The sequence below is a fragment of the Peromyscus leucopus genome, chromosome 3 (assembly GCF_004664715.2).
Source record: "Peromyscus leucopus breed LL Stock chromosome 3, UCI_PerLeu_2.1, whole genome shotgun sequence".
In the NCBI taxonomy this organism is placed as follows: Eukaryota; Metazoa; Chordata; class Mammalia; order Rodentia; family Cricetidae; genus Peromyscus; species Peromyscus leucopus.
The window spans coordinates 136,118,777-136,139,956 of record NC_051065.1 but is presented as its reverse complement, the minus strand read 5'-3'; the positions used below and the strand labels follow the sequence as shown (position 1 = coordinate 136,139,956).

At 44.1% G+C, this 21,180-nt stretch overlaps 1 protein-coding gene across 4 annotated transcripts in view; it reads left to right on the top strand.

Annotated features, from left to right (window-relative positions):
• Ptpro (protein tyrosine phosphatase receptor type O) overlaps window positions 1-20,551 on the top strand; it is a 209,692-nt gene extending 189,141 nt beyond the window's left edge. For all 4 annotated transcript variants that reach the window (XM_028872180.2, XM_028872179.2, XM_028872181.2 and 1 more), the window contains 8 exons: window positions 1,249-1,339; window positions 3,941-4,017; window positions 4,916-5,050; window positions 5,305-5,427; window positions 9,683-9,837; window positions 12,459-12,594; window positions 18,319-18,439; window positions 19,417-20,551. In XM_028872180.2, the coding sequence (XP_028728013.1) occupies window positions 1,249-1,339; window positions 3,941-4,017; window positions 4,916-5,050; window positions 5,305-5,427; window positions 9,683-9,837; window positions 12,459-12,594; window positions 18,319-18,423 (822 nt within the window). In that variant the 3' untranslated portion in view covers window positions 18,424-18,439; window positions 19,417-20,551. The remainder of the gene's footprint in view (window positions 1-1,248; window positions 1,340-3,940; window positions 4,018-4,915; window positions 5,051-5,304; window positions 5,428-9,682; window positions 9,838-12,458; window positions 12,595-18,318; window positions 18,440-19,416) is intronic.
• Window positions 20,552-21,180: the final 629 nt, after the last annotated feature.

The window sequence follows — 21,180 nt, the reverse complement described above, 5'->3', positions numbered from 1 at the left end:
TTACCCAAACACATGCAAAAAATACTGAACTCTTTAAACATAAGCAAAACATATGGTGACTGGTCAGCTTACAGATTGAAGCATACTATGTAAGTAACCTCAGATGCAGAGGGTCTCCATGGCACACAGTCACGGGGCACTCACACAGACATACACCTATAAAACAAAAACAAAAATGCATCTTGAAAAATGTTTCAGGATATTGCTGGATGTGCTGCTTCAGTTCTATACTGAAGAGTCCCCGAAACTGCCATTCCAGGATACCATAACGTGGACATCTAGGTGACCCAGGACAATGCAAACTCCTTGTTTTCCATAAGACACGGGGAGGGGCAGAGGGCACCCCTCTTCCAGCCACTTAACCTTTAGAGGTGCACTAGTTATCTGCTTCTCTGAAAATACCAATGCGTCTTGTGGAAAGGGAGTCACTGGTCAGCTGATGTCAAGAGGGTCTTCTTCCAGTCCAGGGCTTGCTCAACATGACCAGCTCATCTCCATTTTTCAGACACTTCGAGACTGTTAATCCCTATTTTACAACATGGAGATGGCTTCCTGCTCCTTTCTCCTCTTTCATTAGTTCTTTGAGGCTTATTGCCTATAAGAAAAAGAATACCTGCATCTCCTCCTAGAATAGGAAAGGTTTATGTGAACAACTTACATGTGAGCTTCCCTCCCTCTTCATCATAAACCTGGGAGTGTTTCCTTTCCCAAGCCTCCCCCACTCCATCTGCCGCAAAGACCTTGGTTCTGGGAACGATCTGTGAGACACTCAATCTGTTTCTGTGTCATATTGGACAGCACCTCACTGCTGCCATGCTAACCAGCAACCTTAAAGTCCCAGGGCCTGCAATGCTTAGTTTTCACACTCACAGGTGCGTGCGTCCATGGGGTCGCTTCTACTTCAGGCTGTGGACCCCATTCAGGTTGTCTCCTCATCCTGAGAGGAGCAGCTTTCCTGGCCATGAGCTCTTTCTGGCTGGTGCTAGACGGACAGGAGAAGAAACCAAACTAAGCGAGCACGTAGTGAGCTTCCATTTCACCTAAGTTCCACCCAGATTCATTGACCAGAGCCAGCTGACAAGGATGGGGTGGATAAGTACATTCTGCCCTTAAAATGAGCTGCTGCTGCACTATCATCTAGCCAAGTGCAGGCTGTCGTTCTAGACATGCACAGAGTCCAAGGTGAAGAGTGAGCCATCCAATCCACACCGTGTACAGAAACTCAAACCTATTCTCTCTTGTTTGCAGGAGTTGAAACTGATTGGACTGGATATTCCACACTTCGCTGCAGATCTTCCACTGAACCGATGTAAAAACCGCTACACAAACATCCTGCCATGTAAGCTTGCAATAGTCCTGATCCCAGCCCTGTCTTTCAAAGGTCAAAGCATTGCTACTGCAGCTTAATCAGTTTCACTAGTTCCCAGCCAGACTCAGGCAGTCTGAATTGCAGGGCTCTATCACTGCCGTTTCCTGGGCCTAACTGGTGCATTGATCTTACAGAGCGAGGGAGATTTCATTACACTGCTTTCACATAAATTGCATCTGAGCAGAACTAAGCATCTGGCCCTTTGGGGACCAAGGGACTTAGCTGAATCGGGATCAGATAATCTGTGCTCTTGTGAAACGAGTGTTCTCTGTGAATTCACTGACAGTGAAAGGAGGTAAGGCAGAGTGGAGTGTCATGACCGCCTTCCTCTCACGCCTGGCGAGTTAAGTGGACGTTTAGCATTCTATATTAAAAAAACAGCATTCAAGAGAGGGGTACTAGAAAGTATGCATGGGGCAGTTATAAAGTCTGTAAGACAGACTGACTTCCCATCTCTGCTGCCCTCGGGGCTGCCTAGGAAAGCAGGCAAACAGGGAGAGAGGAAAAGGAAAACTAAAAGTCTAGGAAGACATCACTATTCTTCATGTGGTTTCTTGATGAAAGCAAGTAGAATTATAATAATAACACTTCACATCTGTTTTTCTGATTAAAAGTCCCCCAACAGCCTTTTTTCTAAGTGACACATTCAGTAAAATTCAATTAAGTTATTAGGAGTCAACAAAATATGGCTACTTTAAAGCCAATACATCTCAGTAATTTAGAAACATTTTTACTTTAAATTTTTTTTTCTTAAAAATTATTTTGATCAATTCTTTGTCCTTCCCCAACTCTCCCTGTGTCCTCCTCACTTCCCTACCCACCCAACTTCATATGTTCACTCTCTCCTTCCCTCCCTTTCTCCCTCCTTCCCCCCTCTCTCTCACACACACAAACCCTAAAAAGCAAGAAATAAAAATCAAAAATCAACAAAGAAAGGATGCAGAGAGGGAAAGTGGAGAGTAACAGAAAATATGGTCACAATATATGACAGTTAAGTGCAATTTTCTTTAAACTTTTTTAAATTAAAATATAACTACACCATTTCCCTCTTTCTCTTTCCTCCTTCCAACTTCTCCCATCCCCCCTTACTCCCTCTCAGTTCATGGCTTCGTTTCCTTTGATTATTATTGTTACGAATATGAATACAGCCTGCTCAGGTTATTTAGTGTTGCTCATATGTATGACTTCAGGGCTGACACTTGGAATTGAATAAACAGTTAGGGAGCTCATCCCTAGGAAAGACAAATTCTCCCTTCCTCTGTAGTCATTAGCTGCCTGTGGCTCTTGGTCTGGTGGTGGGGTCTATGAGATTCTCCCTTCAGTGATAGCATGTCTGTTTGTGTTGCCCTGTTTCACGTCTTATTTAGGCATCCACATTCTTATGATCTCATGAGCATAGCGTCCCTGTCATTTCTAGGAGACACAAGCAGACTTCCTGTTCCTCTGACTCTTACAATCTTTATCCCCTCTTCCACAATGTTCCCTGAGGTCAGGTACAGGAGTTTAGAGTGTAGGTATTTAGAATGCAGCTGGGAATTATTCGGCTAGAGTAAAGTGGTGTTCAGAGGTTCCTCTAAGATTATGGCCTCACCAGCATTGGGTAGTCACCTTAGTTCCCAGTACCAAGTCCTGTTGAGTGGACCTAAGTCCAGTTGACAGTTGGCTACTATCAAGAAGAGAATTTTCTTCATGAAGCTCAGCACCACATAGCGTGAGTATATATATATATATTTCAATAAAAAAACGTTTTAAAAATAAGTTAACAATATAATTCAGAATAAACTAAAGGAAAAGAATAGGGAAAATAACCAAGATGAAAATCTGAATCAACACGGTCTACAATGATACTATGACAACACAGAAGAGAGCCAACAGGAAGTGGGGTGGGAGGTACAGGTTGAGAGGACAACACTTTAGTTTCATAGACATGAACAAGTCTAGGGTCTAAACACACTGTAAGGACTGTAGTTACTAACGTGTGGTACACTGAAGAATTTATAATAGAGTGGGCTTTACATACTTTTCCCACAAAAGAATAACAATGTGAGATGGTAGATATGCTTGTTTGCTTAATTATAGTAGTCATTTCTTAATACACACACGGGTGAACACACACACACACACACACACACACACACACACACACGATTAAATTCTATGCCCAGCAACAAAAAAAGTTAAACTAATAATATAATAATAATAATTTCAAAAGGCTCCTGGGTCTTCTGTTCTCTGGGTAAGGTAATGGGCTCTTTGAATTCCCTCATGAAATGGGAATCATACATTTAAGCTACATAGTATAGCTTCCCATATGGTCACAAAGATATTTTAGTTCCTGCCTGAAGCGTCTGCAGATGCTTCTTGCAGAGATGGAGGAGCCGAGTGGCTGGAATCTAGTCATGTGTTATCTAAAGGAGAAACTAAGTCTACTGAATGTCTCTAGTATGAGAGTACAGTAGATTTTCTCCTTCCTCGGGGTTTAATTTAACTTGATATGTGATAGAGACTGTTGGGATAATTTTTCCTTCCATTCTGATTGTTTAAAGTATCTTTTCTCCTTGTTCTTCATAGATGACTTTAGCCGAGTGAGACTAGTCTCCATGAATGAAGAGGAAGGAGCAGACTACATTAATGCCAACTATATTCCTGTAAGTAGAAAAAGGAAATCAGACATCCAAGTGCTCAAAACCGCACAGTCCAGGCAGTGGGAGACCACAGGCACTGTGCATGTGTGTGAGGTGAAGAGGCAGCTGTCCCTTTCTAACAACTGAGCCCGGGGAGCAGGGAGCAGTTTCTGTTGTTCCTGTTCAGAATACAGGATGCAGTGGTTCTCAGCCTTCCTGACCCTGCGATCCTTTATACAGCGCCTCATTCTGCAGCAATCCCCAACCATGAAATGTCCCCATGCCTCATATGTCTTGCTGTCACTATTACCTGATTAAGGCAAGTAATGAGAACACCCCCCTCTCACTTGGAGTTGACCGTCCTGCACAAGTCTGAGATGGACCAGTGCTCCTTCCTAACTATAATTTTGCCACTGTGGTGAATCATAATGTAAACATCTGATATGCAGGATATCTGATATGTGACCCCTGTGAAAGGGTCTTTTGATCCCCAAGGGACCCACAGGTTGAGAACCACTATCTGATAGAGGGAAGGGCTCACAGACCCTTGTGAGAGAAGGGGGGGGGAGGTGGTGGCGCTGAAGAGCCTCTCCCTGTGTTTAGACTTCAGAGCCCAGATTCAAAGGGTTACACCTGTGCACCTGCGCATTTAAAGCAGCAATAAGGACTGCGATTGACATCAAAAGGCATGGGCATAGTTTGATAGGTTCCTACAACACAGCACGTTAAATCACACCGACCCGTACAGTTCCTCCGATTACCTCTTCCGTGATAAGGCGGAGGAAATGCTATGTAGGTGTGTGGTCCTTTGCCAGCCTTGTCATCAGCAAAAGTTCAGCTGTCCTCACAAGCGCTGAACGACCACCAGCATTTGCTAGTGATGGTGGCTGGTGAGGTGTTAACGCTGTCACTCATCTTCCAGGGATACAACTCACCGCAGGAGTACATCGCCACCCAGGGGCCACTGCCGGAAACCAGAAATGATTTCTGGAAGATGGTCCTACAGCAGAAGTCTCACATCATCGTCATGCTCACTCAGTGCAACGAGAAAAGGAGGGTGTGTACCTCTGTGCCATGTGCCTGTTGGCCACGCCTGCCCCATTCACAGCCCACTCACGCCCTGGATGCTGTGTCTACTGTCAGAGAAGTGACTGGACTTGCTTAGCTTTCACCCTCACCTCGGGGCTGTATGTTTCTTCTGAAACGAGAGTCATCACTGCCCCTCAATGAGCACAGGCTCTGTTTCTTCCCCGGCTTCTTTTATTGTTTGTTTATTTGTTTGTTTTTTAAAAGTGTTTTTTTTTGCCTCAGGTAAAATGTGACCATTACTGGCCATTCACAGAGGAACCCATCGCCTATGGAGACATCACCGTGGAGATGATCTCTGAGGAAGAGCAGGAGGACTGGGCCAGCAGACACTTCCGGATCAATTATGTAAGCTTTCAACAGATTCAGGGAGGGTGGTCTCCAGCCCTCCACTCCCACCGATACCATCACACAGAGACCTGGAGATCAAACCATCACTATGTAAGATTGCTGCTACCGGCAAGAGACAAAAGCTCTGACTCAGTACAGTTCCTATTTGTATCAAGTGTGATATGGATGAGATGTTGTCTTTGAAGGCCAGAGGAGATGCTAGAAAAGTCTGCACTGGTCCATCTCAGACTTGCGCAGGACTGTCAACCCCAAGTGAGAGGGGGGTGTTCTCATTACTTGCCTTAATCAGGTAATAGTGACAGCAAGATATATGAGGCATGGGGACATTTCAAACTCAACATCAGGCCTGACACTTACTAGTTAGGATTTTTGTTCTGAGTTTCAATGTCTAGACCTTCTTAATCATGGTTCCATGTCTCTCTTAAAGTTAGGTAGAGTTCTAGAAAGATGTTTCCTCACCTTGCTCCCATCTCTGCTGGCAAGTCTTTGAGGGCTGATGGTATCTGTGCTAGGTTCCAGTGCTCACGTCAGGCAGAGTTATCCCATTTGCTGTCAATAGAAAAGCATTTCCACTGGGATAGTCCCCCTGGAATGAGCTGTGTGTTGAGAACAAAACTTAACTGGAAAGTCCTCTTGCCTGTTCTTTCCTGCTTAGAAACAGCCCTTCCTAATGACATTGAGCAGGAGAGGGTGTACTGACTTCTGTGGACCAGCCAAATTCACCCACTGCTTCTTTTGTAAAGGCCCCTGAGGAGCTAAGTGTAACAAGTCTTTCTTTGGACTGCCAGCTCCCGAATAATGACACAGAGACTACTTTTTAATTATGAAAGCTTGCCCCTAGCTTAGGCTTGTTCCCAACTGGATCTTAAAGCTTAACCCATTTGTATTAATCTGTGTTCTGCCATGGGGCTCATTACCTCTCCTCAGTACCATATGTCTGACTTCCTCACTAGCAAATCCCCTGCCTCTCAGATTCTCCCTAGAGCTCCAATCTTTGCCCAGAAGTCCCAGCCGTCCTTTTCCTGCCTAGCTATTGACGGTTAACCTCTTCATTAAACCGATCAGAAGGTGCCTTAGGCAGGTGAGGTAAAACAGCAGCACATCTTCACACAGTGTGATCAAATATCCCGCAACACCTAAGAGCGGCTTCTCTGCTTTCAAATGTTGGAAGGACAAAGATACAGCCAAGCAATCTAAACGCTTGTATGGCACATGCAAATCCCCGAGTTCCTTCTTCACAGAAATGACTTGAAAGGATTGGGGGAAGTTGGGTAATATTTCATATGGCATTGGCCATTCATAGGCATGGTGGACGTAGCAATCACCCAGCACTTAGGAGGCTGAGGCAGGAGGACTAGGAATATGAAGCTGACTCTGATGACACAATAAGACCCAGACCTCCAAGAAAAAAATGTAAAGATTATTTCACATGAAATATTATATTTCAATTACGTGAAATTCAAACTTCAGTTCTCATGGTGTTCTGTTGGATCACAGTCCACATTTATTTATGATGTATTGTCTATGACTGTCATGGAAACTACATGGTTGCAATATCTAAAAAATACTAAAATATGTACCTGGACCTTTTCTGGAAAATGTGTGTTATTCTTCATGTAAACAAAGGTTACCCATCACAATAACAACAGAAGCACTCAGTTAACCACCCACTTACTGGTGTCTATAAGTAATAAACCAGTTCTTATCTATTAGCTGTAAACAGCTTCCTCTGGGATGTGTGAAAAAAAAAATCCAGTCACACCCCCAGTGTGTGTGTAACAGGCTGGTTCGACCCCTCCCTTCCTTTGAATGTTCCAGCTCTTCCTAGCTCCCTAAGCAGACCACTCACCTACTGTCACTCCCTATGAAGCCTCCCCGGGCTCTGACACTTGGGCTCCTTCCTGCCTGCGTCAGAGTCCCCTGCATGCAGCTCCAGCGAAGCACACTGCCACTACAGTTTTCTTTCTTGGCCCCTTCCTCCCCCGCCCCCTCCCTCCCCAAATACTGTCAGTTTCACCAGCAAGTGCTCTTTCTCTCTGGAATGAACAAATCTGAGAATGAACTATTGCAAAACTAATAAAGGACTATGTAAGACAATCGCCCTCCTACCGGTGGTGATCTTCCATAACCTGAATGCCCTTTAAACTGAGCTTGCTTTCTGCATTGTTCAGCAAGAAAGCCAGTGTAAATGACTAAAGAATAGAGAACAAATCTCTCCCCACATTTTCTTCTGGGAGCAGGGGGAAAATACAGAGCACAATATAGGGTCTGTTCTCTTGCCTGCTCCCTTTACAGGGATTTACGTAGATCATAGGGTGGTGATCAATAATATGCTTCTTGTCCTTGGTTTTAAATGATGGGCCCATCTTTCAATGACAAGCACACAAAGAATTTCAATACCATAAATAAAGTAGGAAACAACAGTGTTTGTGTATAAGTTCAGAGGACCCCAGCATCTGGTGTCAGGGTGCCCACCTTTTTGGGCAGTAAGCCGGGCAGAACCTAAATCAGTCAGACGGCATTGCTCTGTACTAACCAAGCAATTTTTCCCTTCAGTTTTTACACCTGCCCTTCTTTCTTGGTCCATATTGAGATGTGTAAAGTTCCCCAGTGTCTTCTCCACAAGATACAAAGGTGTAGATGAGAGCCTCAGAGGAAGAGAATGGAGGATAGCCGAGTCAGACCGAACAGAAGGGTTTTCTTGTTTAAACAAGGAGAATGGCTGTAATGGTAGCTTGCTACTTCCCAGCACTCAGAGATTGGTATAAGTTGAGTGAATATCAACAAGCTATCTATTCCGATGGACTCTGAGCCTTGCCATCAAGTGAAAAGCCTGCTGCTGGTGCCATGGGCTGCTGTGGAGCTGTGGGGAGACAAATGGCAGTCTGTGGCTTTCCTCGTTTTCCATCAGCTTGTACTTTTTAGCAGATGGCACTTTCAGCTTATCTGCATTGGACTATGGATGTGGAAAGACAATATGATGATCAGCATGTGAGCACAGCTGGCATGTTTTGTGAACCTTTCTAGAGAAGCCAGGCTCTCTGGTGACTAACTTGAAATACCCACAGTGTTGAATACTTGCTATTGTGCACAGTTTGTTATGGAGGGCTACTTGGTTGACATATTCCTTGAAGACAACCATAAGGGAGGCCAGCACACATCTTCACAGCCTTTACACCTTGTGCCCAGAACAAGAATCTCTGAGTACTTCATGCTGCCTATGAATGGCATACGAACTTAGGTGCCCTAGAGATGGTGGATATAGTTGAAGTGATGGCATTGTTATCTGCATAAATCTTACGATGTATTTGCACCTATTATTTATATAAATTGTACTTATATACATGCAAATTCTGCTTAAGACTGTTGGTTTTGCTCTTTGCAATTTATTTCTCTTTGCTACTTGAATATAAACATGAGCCCCAAACCTTCTAAAGCTTTTCTAGAATATTCTAGCCACAGAGGATTATAGGGTCTTTGCAAGTTTGAGGAATGAACCAGATACTTGAGACAGCCTGGTTTGGGAACCAGTCTCACAGTTAACAAGGGAGCAAATCGTTCCTATAACTTACTGGAGACTAAATAGAGTTGATTTTGAAGGGTCCCCATTGATGTCTGTGTATCTAGATTAAAGCAAAGTAAGGTGCCATATACAACTATGGAGATGAACTTCAGTCAGATCCTCTGAGAATTCTGGGACATGAATGGCACTGTGGTACTAGCCCATTCCACTGTAGAGATGGAGTTTTGCACACTGGTAATAGTCATTATCTGCAGGATGATTTGGCAAATGAACGTGATCTCTTGGGAATTTTCCAGGAAATCTCATTGGTAGAGGATGTCTCTAGATGAGGGAACAGTGGCTCCACTAGCAGGGAATGTGATACACTGGACTGGAGGAGAGCTCCAAGTAGGAGACGAACAATAGCTTCCAAAAATTCACCCACCAGGCCTGAGGCAGCTTCTACGTGGAAGAGGCAGGATATCAACCTGAGTCTAAAGCTCTTGTTCTTAGCTACTAGCTAATAGACATGGGTTAACCTATGTCTCCATCTTTTGAGGATTTATACAATTACAACCAACCTTTCCCTTCAGGACCTGATTAGTGCCATGCAGCTGCTCAGAGCTGGAAAGGGACCGGTGATGAAAAGTAGTAGGATGTAGCACCACCCCAATCTTCAAAGGTGTCTCGGGCCATGCTGAGTGTAGGTGAAGTGTCTAATCCGTGGTCTTTGGCATGTCTCCCCCATAGGCTGACGAGGCACAGGATGTGATGCATTTTAACTACACAGCCTGGCCCGATCATGGTGTGCCTCCAACAAATGCTGCCGAAAGCATCCTGCAGTTTGTGTACATGGTTCGCCAGCAAGCCACCAAGAGCAAAGGGCCCATGATCATCCACTGCAGGTAACCCTCCTCTGGCATTTTCTGTTGGTCACCTGTCTCGCTGTTGCGACAAAAATGCCTGAGAGCAGCTACTTAAGAGAGTTGACTTAGTTCAAGGGTCTGCAGCCTACGCAGTGGTGCTGTCTGCCTTCAGGTCGGGTCTTCCCACCCAAGGCAACCTGTCTAGAAACTCCCTCACAGGCATGCCTGGAGCTTGTCTCCCGTCCATAGGTTCTCAACCTGTGGGTTGCAACCCCTTTGGGTATTGAACAACCCTTCCACAGGGGCTGCATATCAGATATTTACATTAAGATTCGTAACAGTAGCAAAATTACAGTTATGAAGTAGCAACAAAAATAATCTTAGGGTTGGGGGTCACCACAACATGAGCAATTGTATTAAAGGGTCACAGCACTAGGAAGGTTGAGAACCACTGTCCTAGGTGAATCTGGATCCTGTTAAGTTGACAATATGAACCATCACACACACCATGTTTTTCTTCCTATAAAAACTTGATCAAATTTAATCATAAATTAATTATGATTTTTCAATCTGTACTTCGTTGTATTACTATATGTACTGTTTCCTTATCATATAGTGAGTTTATAAATATAGTCTGTGGGATATATTTTTTAATTTACTCTTTTATGAGATAGAGTCTTACTTTGTAGCACAATCTGGCCTTGAACTCACTCTTTAGCCTAGGCTAGCCTTAAACTTGCAGTCATTCTCCTGCCTCAGCTTCCTGAGTGCTGGGATTACAGTGCTGCTATGCTCAGCTTAAAATAGATGTTATTATCCCAATTTTAAAAGCAAAAGAACATGAGAACATAGAAATGCAAAGACTTACAAAAGTCCATTCAACTAGAGCAAAGAAGTTAAGATTCAAATCTAGATATATGGGTCTCCAAAGACCAAATACCATGTGACATCGTCATGGAGATCCAGAGTGGATAGTCAATAAATAAATATTCGGTCAAATTCTACAAAGCTTCTCATGGCTCAAAACAGTCTAAATAAACTTAAGAGAAAGCATAAGAAAGAAAACATAAAAGTATTTGGTATGTTGATAAATGTGGTTGCCCTTCAGAACTGCGTCTGGAATTTCAGAAGCTGAAGTAAAATGGACAAATGGATCCTAACATTACTTTAAATCACAGTTCATACTAATTCCTTATGGGAAGTGTTACCTCTAGAGTAAACCTCACCTTCCCATGAGTGAACACAAAATTCACCGTCATGACAAGAAGTTAGAAAGTCATTGTGCAGACTCAAAGCTTTTGGATGCATATCAGAGTTAGAAGTAGGAGAATGATGTCAGGGGAGGCGTCAGCAACTATTCCATCACTAGTACCTTGTCTTCATGAGCCACAATGTTGATGCTGTGAGGTGTGTGTGTGTGTGTGTGTGTGTGTGTGTGTGTGTGTGTGTGTGTGTATTATATGTATGCATGTATGTGTGTACATATGTATATGCATTGTATGTGTGCACTGTGTGTGTACACTTTTTATGTGTGCACTGTGTATGTACACTGTGTGTATGTGCATTGTCTGTGTCAATGTTTGGGATCAGCAATGCTGGTGAGCTGTTGAGTCGCTTTTCAAGGAGGATGCAGCCCATCTCATCTGCCCACCATAGACTTTCACGGTTTCAAAGCAGGTTGCCGAAAATGAAATTATTCTCAAAACAGTTCTCTGAAAATAAAACTGCGGGGTCAAACTCATCCACTCCTTTCACAGCTGCCAGGAAGTGCTGTTCTGGGTGTGACTTTACAGGGGCATGCTTAGTGGAAGATCATTTTATCTGAGAAGCCCCAGGAGAGAAGAATTATCTAATAAAAAAGTAAATTGAGCTCTAAACTCAAGGCTTTTAGTTTTGGTTTTATCCTCTAGCAATTTCCACATGTAAATTGGCTACAACTGTCTCTTTACCCAACCTGCGAGTGTAATTTAGAATTTGGAAGCTTTTGGCTCTCTGGGTGATTGGAAGAAGGGAAGAGCTGGCTTTGACATGTAGAGTTGGAGCCTCTGTGGGGAGTTGGCAGTATCAGTCCACATCCAGCCACCCTCTGAGCACTGGGATGCAGGGACTGGATGAGATGGGCTGCAAGTGTTAGCTTTGACTTTAAAGCAGTTATTTAGAGGATCACTGGGAGATTCCTGCAGATTCCTGGGTGGGTCAGTAGAGGCGTGTGTGCTGTAGAGCAGTCTGAGACGGGAGCTGAACATGGACATGGGTCTATGGCCCTGGAGCTGGAGTTAGGCTGCATGCTTGCCAACTTAACCTTTGAGCTGGGTTCCAGGTTCCTGGGACGGAAGGCTGTTAATGTGCATCCCTACCTTAAGGGGAGAAAGGACTATCTCCAGTACAGGGTCTTTACTTTCCTCCAAAAGCAGAGAACCCCAGGCAGACGTGATACAAACCTTTATTTCTCTAAGAAAGAAACAGTGATGACCAAAAATATGACACCCAAGCAACACTGACCAGCACTGCATGCTGAAGAGCCAGTAGAGTGGAAGGCACTGTGGGAGAATAGTTTTTCCTCTTCCACTGCTATCTATCAACTTCAGAAGTTTCCAGTTGATTTCCAACAGCACAGAAGCCTGCTGTGACTCACGCGCCATCTCAACCTTCTTTTGCAGTGCGGGCGTGGGACGAACAGGAACGTTCATTGCCCTGGACAGGCTCTTGCAGCACGTTCGAGATCATGAATTTGTGGACATCTTAGGGCTGGTGTCAGAAATGAGGTCATACCGGATGTCAATGGTACAGACGGAGGTAGGAACGGAAGCAATAAGTATGCTTAAGTTTGCCCTTGACTGAAAGCACCCATTATCCAACTTCATGTTTTAAAAGATTGTCACAATGTTTTCACATCTGTCTCTCCCATTTTCTCGCTGTGTATATTTAAAACCACCCCAGTACAAAACAAATAGGGGTCAGCCTCCCGGAGCACCATTGTGTATACAGTGACTGTACTCGTTCTGGCTCCATCTGCCTTTTAGGGAGTTAGAGCCAGCAGATGTGTCTGCAATAGAAAAAAAAGTTTTTTGCGCAGTATGAAATTCACTGACAGTAGCCGTCAATCCGGGTAAGTGCCACTAAAGGGAGACTGCAGGATTGGTATGATTTGATTTATACTTGAGAGGACAGACTGGTCAATAAGTTCACCGTTGTTTTGTTTTGTTTTTTTCCCTCCACGTGACTCTTCGTCTCCATTCACTTTAGATGATAACTCTTAGTTGTATTTGTGCATTCTGTCTCTCTTGGTTTTAAAGTTCACCATCACTGTCCCAGTCCCTTAAATGAATGGACGGTGTGCACCAGAATTCCCCTAGTGCTATTAACCAGTGCTCCCTCTGCCTCCTCTTCTCCCAAGTCCTCCCTCCCCTTGAAGCCTTAGAATGTGCTCAGCCTGGAAGGACAGCTCCAGGCTGAGTTGTTGATGCCCACCAGCAGCAGCCAGAGTGTGTTTGTGTGTGCAAAAACCCAAGTACAGTGACTTCTTTATAATCCAAATCACTGGTCTATAAGGTTACTCTCCGGCCTCAAGGACACAGTGGAGCATTTCCTGGAGAAGTGTGTGGGAGGAGAAGGCTTGTGGATTAGAACAAGGTCAAGCCTGACCTCTCTTTTACCAGACTTTTCTTTCATGCCTTGTTCTTCCTCCTGCAGCTTCTTCCAAGCACCACTAGATGGCAGCATAACTCAAATAGCCTGGAGGGCAATGGCTCAGCGTCTCCAACGTTGACTTTCCTGTCCTTGTGTACTTTTCTTCCCCACTTTCTTTCCAGCTCTGAGCAAGGCTTGGCACAGCCGTTTGAATGTGTTTGTTGCCCAGTTGCACCCAGGTCATGGTAGTTTCAGTCAGTGACCCACTAACAGTCAGACATCTTAATGACAATTAGGAAGCATGTCCTGGGCAGGACCTTGTCCCTTTCAGAGAAGCTTCTTGCAATAGATGGCAACTCACGCAGAGACCCACAGCTGATCAGGTTGCTGGAGACTGCTGAGTGACCAGCCCTAAAGGGGAAGTCTGTGTCACACCCCTTCCTCCAGAGGCTCAGGGATCCTCTTGAAAGAGGGCAGAAAGAATACAAGAGCCAGAGGCAGCGGATAACGATAAGGAAGCATTGTTTTCTGAACACAACAGAGCAGTTGCAGATAGGATTGTGCAGTAGTAACGGCCTGCTCAAACCCTGTGCAAGATTGGGCCAAAGTCCCAGCGTGGAGAGGGGGAGGTGGGCCCTGGGGTGCTGTTAACAACTGGTGGGTGACTTTGGAGGAAGCAGTCCGTTTTTGGCAGGGATTCAGGGCATGAGAAGCTCCCCACCATCCAAGAGATCCCACACCCACACACAGAGAGGCAGCACTAAGTACACTTGGTGGGTTTGAATAAAACAGAGCTCATGAAGTTGGACTGCGGAAGGTGTGGGGAGGGGAAGAGAGAGGTGGGAAGGGAGGCGATGGGGGCTGGATCTGGGCCCGAACCATCTCCATTACATTATATGTAATATACCTCTTACAAAACACATTCCTATATGGCACGTATAAATCCCCATACTTCAAAGGACACATTATTTTAAGCATCTTGCTTGATGAATGAATGACCAGACTGACTTCCTCAATTTATACCTCTTTTAACTTTATAGATGTTGATTACAGACTGTTTACTTTTGATTTTTCACAACTACAGAAGTTTAATCCGTCTTTAAAAACCACCTTTGTACACAGGGCCCCTCCACTATTTGTCTTCAGGTGTGATAACGGCGGAAGCCAGACCAGCCTCGATGGGGCTGGCTTCCAACAGTTAGGACAATGCTTTGTTTTCTCCCTTATTTTTGGCCCCAGTTTTAGGTGTCTGGCTTCCTTCTTTACAGCCACATTTCTGGTTGACATCTCCATGAAAACAGTCTTTCGAAAGTCTGCTGTCCCTTCCGGGATCTTGCTGGGAGAATCAAAGTAATGAAGGGGGCCCAGGTCTCCGGGCTTCCTGCCTTCCCAGCTTCCCCCGCTTTACCCTTGAGTTCCCTCAGCAGTCCAAGATGGACACCTTCCACTTGTTTGTTTATGCCTGCTCTATCGGTTACATCTAGAACATCTTGTTCATTTATCTTATTTTTCCTTGTTTCTCTGTTCTTCCTGGTCCAACCTGTATTTTCCAATGCCAGTTGATTTATCTCACATTGTCCTTCAGCCCACTCACATTCAGATCCTGCTGCCTGCTAATTCACTTGGTTAATAAGTAAAGAACAAAGAACCAAATGATTTTTCTTGCACTTGTCAATCAAGCATGCCAATCAAGAGGACAAAATCAGTCTCCAGCTGAGAGCTGGTCTTTCTGTACATAATCAACCTAGGAATTGAATAGCACATTTCTTCTCATCTTGCATTGTTAATTTTCCAACCTTCTCCACTCCGCCTACTCCCTTAATTTCATCACACCATGCTATCCCCCAGGATGGCAAAAGTGACTGATTCAAGTAGCCATGTCCTCAGGGTCTCTCTGGAGATCAGTGCAGCATGCATGGGCAGTCCATTTGGTCCTGACCGCTTTCATTTGATTAGCACATTTTGGGGTTTCTCCACCCTTGTGGGGAAATGAAACAGTGCCAGAGTCTGGGAGAGGGTCAGAGCCTCCGCTTTAGGACCTCACAGGTCATGACACCTCTTGAGGCTCTCACTTCTCATCTCTAAACATGACTGACAATTCTCATGCATTGTCATAAAGGATATAGTAAATAAGATGACACAGGATCCCTAGCAGTGCGCTGAGTCCGTGAGCTGCTGCTGCAGATGGCTGGGACACCCTCCTTCCTTCCCCTGTGCTCTGTCCTATTCTTAGAGACATTTCATTTGCTTCTCTTCCAATTGCCCCTCTGGAGGTCAGTTAGGGTTTGCTCTGAGCAGATTGCCCTCACTCCGGGCAGCTTGGCTTTCTCCTGGTCTTATGGATTTGTCCACAAATAGTCTTTTACTTACCTTTTCCTGTGATTTATGTTGTTCTCATTGTTTTTGCTTGGTTTGGAGTTTGGAGTTTTTTTAATTAGCATATACTAATTATACATAATAATTAGATGAATTATACATACTGATGAGTTTTATCATGGCATTTGTAGACATGGACATAATGTATTTTGATCATATTTATCTACCCCCATTACTCTCTTATCCCATTCCCACTTCCATCGAGGCCCTCCCCTTCCCAACTAGTCTTCTACTTTGCGTCTTTCTGTGTGTGTGTGCGTGCGTGTATGCGTGTGCGCACTTTTAAGAACATGGATGAAGGATTATTTCCAGGAGCATAGACAACTTACCTGCACCACTGAGGAAAATGTGTTATGTTTGCTTCTGTTTTCAACACAAAGTTTGGTCAGTGGACAGCCATGGGGTGAGAGTCCAGACCAGAGCTCTGTCTATTCCCAGTGTTCACATAACACCAGAAATACTGGAGTGATGTGTGAGGACCACTGTGGGTGGCTCAGTGTAGTGAGATGTTATCAGAACATAATGTGAATGTGTTTGCTCCAAAGCTTGCTCAGAACACAGAGGTGGGGTTCCCACCTGCTGGGGCTTGAAGCATTTGCTTTTTTCCTTTGTGTTAAGTTGTTTACATGAGGCTGTTTAAAGCTCGTGGCCATCTTGGCTGGACTTTATTTAGGGGTAATGTTTAATTGTACCTATAATGAAACAGTTGGAGCAAAGAAGGAGAAAACCCATCAAATTAGCCTATTTCGTGGCACAGAGTGCTCTAACCTTAGTGTCTGGGTGAGTTTATCTTGGCTTTCAGTCACGCATAGCTACTCCTTTGTGCTCACATGTTACATATATATGCATGCATTTCTTTCACACTGAATTTTCACATAGCATATTAATGTACATCCTTTCACATACATCCCAAACTACCCAAAGCTTTTAAATTTCACTTCAAAGATTAATGCTTCTTCAGTTGCTTTCTTATTTGGAGAAGATTAAAAATTTTTCTACATTGTCTGTGTCTGTTTAAAAAGTACGCCATCTATGGAGCATTCACTTTGGTTTTTCTGCTTTGTACTATTATCTGTGTCCACACCATTTATTAATTTTACCTCTCCAACGATAAGAAATGATAATACCTTGATACGCTCAAAATTATCACTGAGTATTCTTTCCCCTTCTCCAGCGGTGCTGTTCGTAGATGAAAACAACCATTTGGATTTACACTGTTTACTGCTGTGACTTTACTTTTTGAGACACAGTCTCATTGTGCAGCCCAGGCTGACATCCAACTCCTGCGCCTCCTGCCTCAGCCTCCCTCCCACCGCTGAGATGACCTCTGCGCCACCCACCCAACAACTTGGCCACTGTTTGCATATGTCTTAATATTCCCTCTACTTGCTTCAAAAAAAAAATCACTTAATAAACACAAACTGCTACAAATCAGGAATAGAAGACGGTTTCTACCTCCCAGGGATGTTGTGTGTAGCGATTGTTTATTTATTTATTCCCTGATTTGTGAGACCTTGTGTAACTCTTGGACACTGTGGAGTAGCTTTGAAAGCAACTCCCTTCCAATGTGCTTCTCCCTCTTACCATGTTTTACACAGAGGGGCTTGAAATTTTTATTTGTATTTTTCTATTGCTTGTAATTTTAGGATCTCCTTTTCTAATATAATCAGAAAGGAACTAACCTGTCTTACCCTTTCCATTTTCAGTGTTTAACTTATACCTCTAGGGTTCATGCCAATGTACAATGAGGTGGGAATTCTTTAGTTTCCAAAAACCCATCACGGTTGCACATCATGGCCTTCAGCACTGGGCAGGGATGATCTGTACCACACAGCAACGTCACCTCCGAAAGCTAGGACTGGATACCTAAAATTTGCTGAGAGCAATTTTAGAAATGTTCTTATCACCAGAAAGGAAAATGGCAGCCATGTGAGGTGACACCTGTTCACTGACATGTCTAATAACATCTCACTATTCATATCAGAGCACCATATTTTATTCCTTATCCTCACATTACTTATCATACCTCAGTAGAGCTAGAACAAAAAATGAAATACATTCTGCTGTATGGGGCATCAGAAGCCCAGTGGGTACAGGACTTGCCGTATGTGTATGTATAAGGACACTTGGAGCTTGCTGGCTGGCTGGTCTTGCCAAATCACCAAGCACCAGGTTCAGTGAGGGAACTTGTACCACAAAAACAAGGTGGAGAATGATTGAGGGAGATATCTGATGTTGACCTCTGGCCTCCACACCTGTGTTCACATACATGCACACATATAGACAGTACACAGACGTGCACACATTACACACATACATAAAGAAATGATATTCTAGGATCTATCACTAATAAAATACCTTTAAAGTTCGGTCTCTTGGGTTTTAAGTTATAAAGTTGTTGCTGTAAAGACAGGAAAGTGATTTCCTTTTGCACCAGGTCCTGATAATCGTGCTGCCTGGTATGGGTGCCTCCTCTTCCCACACGCCCCCCTCTGCCTCTGTTGACTCTCCTAGGAGCAGTACATCTTCATCCATCAGTGTGTGCAGCTGATGTGGCTGAGGAAGAAGCAACAGTTCTGCATCAGTGACGTCATCTACGAGAACGTCAGCAAGTCCTAGTTCTGAGTCCGGAGCAGTAAGTAGAGAGGCTCTGAGGGTAAAGGGACTTGTGTAGACTCTGACTTCCCGTCAGCCTTTCTGTCTGACTCGGAAGCACACAGGAGTGGTCATGGGGAGTCACAAATACCCAGCACATAGTCTGTGCCACACATAGTTGGCTTCAAACTTCAATGTCTCCTTGGTGTCACAGCAGCAGAGGAAACCTCTGAAGTTTATGGTTATTTTCCCCTCTACCAAGAGCCTTTAATCATTCTGATACTGGATTTCTCTCTGCCACTTAGAGACACTGCCTTCCAACTCTACCTAGACAAGTGTGCAAATGTTGTGTTGATTACAAGAGTTATAAGCTGGAGGGAGGGACCCCAAAAGAGTTTGGATTGGAATGGATACTCCCCTAAAGAAAACAGTATTGACCACAGAGCCTCAGGATTATGGCTTCTGAAAATTCCTTGATTTCACTTACTGTGTGAGCAGCTACTTGGGATGGTCACTGGAACATTAGTGATGTGTTCAGTGGTATGCACTCACATTTTGACCTCAAAATCTGATCTGAAGATTTGAGGGATCTTGGCTAAAGTAACAAGTAGCACCCACATTTATCAGTCATAGAGCAGTACTTCTGACTATAGAAGGGCACAGGGACCATCGATAGAGAGAGGGGCACAGTTGAGCATCACTGGAGAAATACAGAAGGATAGGAAGTGTATGTTGTTTAACTGTGGTAGGCTAGCATCATCATGGTACCTCTATATCTACTAAGAAAAAGCCAGAGCATCTTGGGCTAGCTGGGAGAATGAAGCACGAGGAAAGATAAGAGACAGACGTATAAGTGGGGAGAAAATATTCAGAGCTACGGAAAGGACAAGTCTCAATAAGATACACAGATAAATTCAGGCCCTCATGAGTTACGGGGCTGAGCATAATGAGAACCAGAGGTGGCACTGGGAGGAGGTTAATACATTAAGATGCTAACTATCTTTCTCTCATTCACAGGTGAGGACATGATATCTACCCCTGCTCCCTTGCTTCCGAGTTTTTGTAGGGGCCCTTTAGCTAAACTGAGTCCCTGCTGTGTAGTATGTGGCCAAGGAGGTGATTTGCCTCCTAGAACCAAGACTTAGCCTTAAGGAGCTCATGGTATCTCTTGGAGTCTTCACTTCTGGACGTTTGATGGACCAAATCCCTAGGATTCCAGAAAGGTCAAAGTGCTCTGCAAAGGGCAGGAAGCTCAACTCTTCCTGACAAGTTAGCTGGCCCTTTGCTGCTTGGGCTGGGTTGATTTTTTTAAGTGCAATAATTTTTGTATAATTGTGATTTTATCAGAACATTGGATTGTTATCTGCCCACGTCATTGATCAATGTCACAGCCCTGGAAAGAGCTAACATTATTACAGAGTTATACCTCATGATTGAAGAGGCATGGCCACACAGGAAGAAGCGATAAATCTACTTTAAAGAAAATGAGCGAGTGTGATCCACACTCCAACCTCGGAGCTACAGGATCAGGAATGGGTGGGCAGATGGGGAAGAGAGAGGTTCTACCCACACACATCAGCCAGCTTATCTTTTCCTATTTCAAAGATGAAAACCTCTGTTTCAAAGTAGAGTAGGAAAAAAATTACTTGTCTGACTTGTTGTAGTTCCCAGTGGGTTTCTTCCTTGTCGACAGTTGGGAGTTTCTTCCCTGGCCCTTTTGAACTAATGTCACGGTCCTTTTCAAACAGCCAGAGCTGATTCGGCAGTTTTGAGTCTGACTCCGACCTCTGTTGCTGTCTGAGCAATCTTGGTGCCTAGCCTTTGCATTTATTTTTCTGTCCACCTGTGTACACAAGAGCAGTTTCTCAGAGAGCTATAGGCTGTAAAAATGCACTTTCTTTCCCCACCCAGGAAAGCTGGGAATCAGAAGTTCTGACAACGGACTAGGCATGCTAGGACAGCTATCGGACACCATCCCTTAAGAATATTGTTAGGCGTCTGTATGGATTCCGACAGAAGATTCTCTTGGTTTCTTTCATTTCTGTTGTCAGATTCATTTCAATTGGTGTAGCTAGTGGCATATTATTCTTTGGATTTTGTATGATTAAAGTACATGATTGTGTGTTGTGACCATGAACGCTGTCAAAATGAACATCAATGGCATTGTGAGAAGTTGTTACTTTGTGCCACTTCTTAAGAATAGAATGGTCTAGATCAGTAGTTCTCAACCTATGGGTCTCAACCCCTGGGCGGGGGTGTCAAATGGCCCTTTCACAGGGCCATTCAGATCTCCTGTATATCAGATATTTATATTACAGTTCGTAACAGTAGCAAAATTACAATTGTGAAGTAGCAATGAAATAATTCTATGGTCGGGGGTCACCACAACATGAGCAACTATATTAAAGGGTTGTAGCATTAGGAAAACTGAGAACCATTCTTCTAGACATAGTGAGGTCCACACTCAAATCAAAAGTGATACAGTTGTCTGCTTCCTGGCAGTAATGTGGTTTTTGGAAGCCCACTTCTGTGTCCGATATTTGCCCCCTCTTCCAAGTTTCCCTCTGTCTCTAATTATCTTCATCCCCTCCCACCCCACCCCACACCCAGGATTTATTTCATTTTCAATTATTATGTGTGGATAGGTATATGCATGTGTGAGTGTAGTACCCATGGAGTCCAGAAGAGGGTGTCAGATCTCCTGGCTCTGGAGTCCTGGGCAGACATTTAACATTGGTGTTGGGAACCAAACTCAGGTCCTCCACAAGAAGAGTACATGCT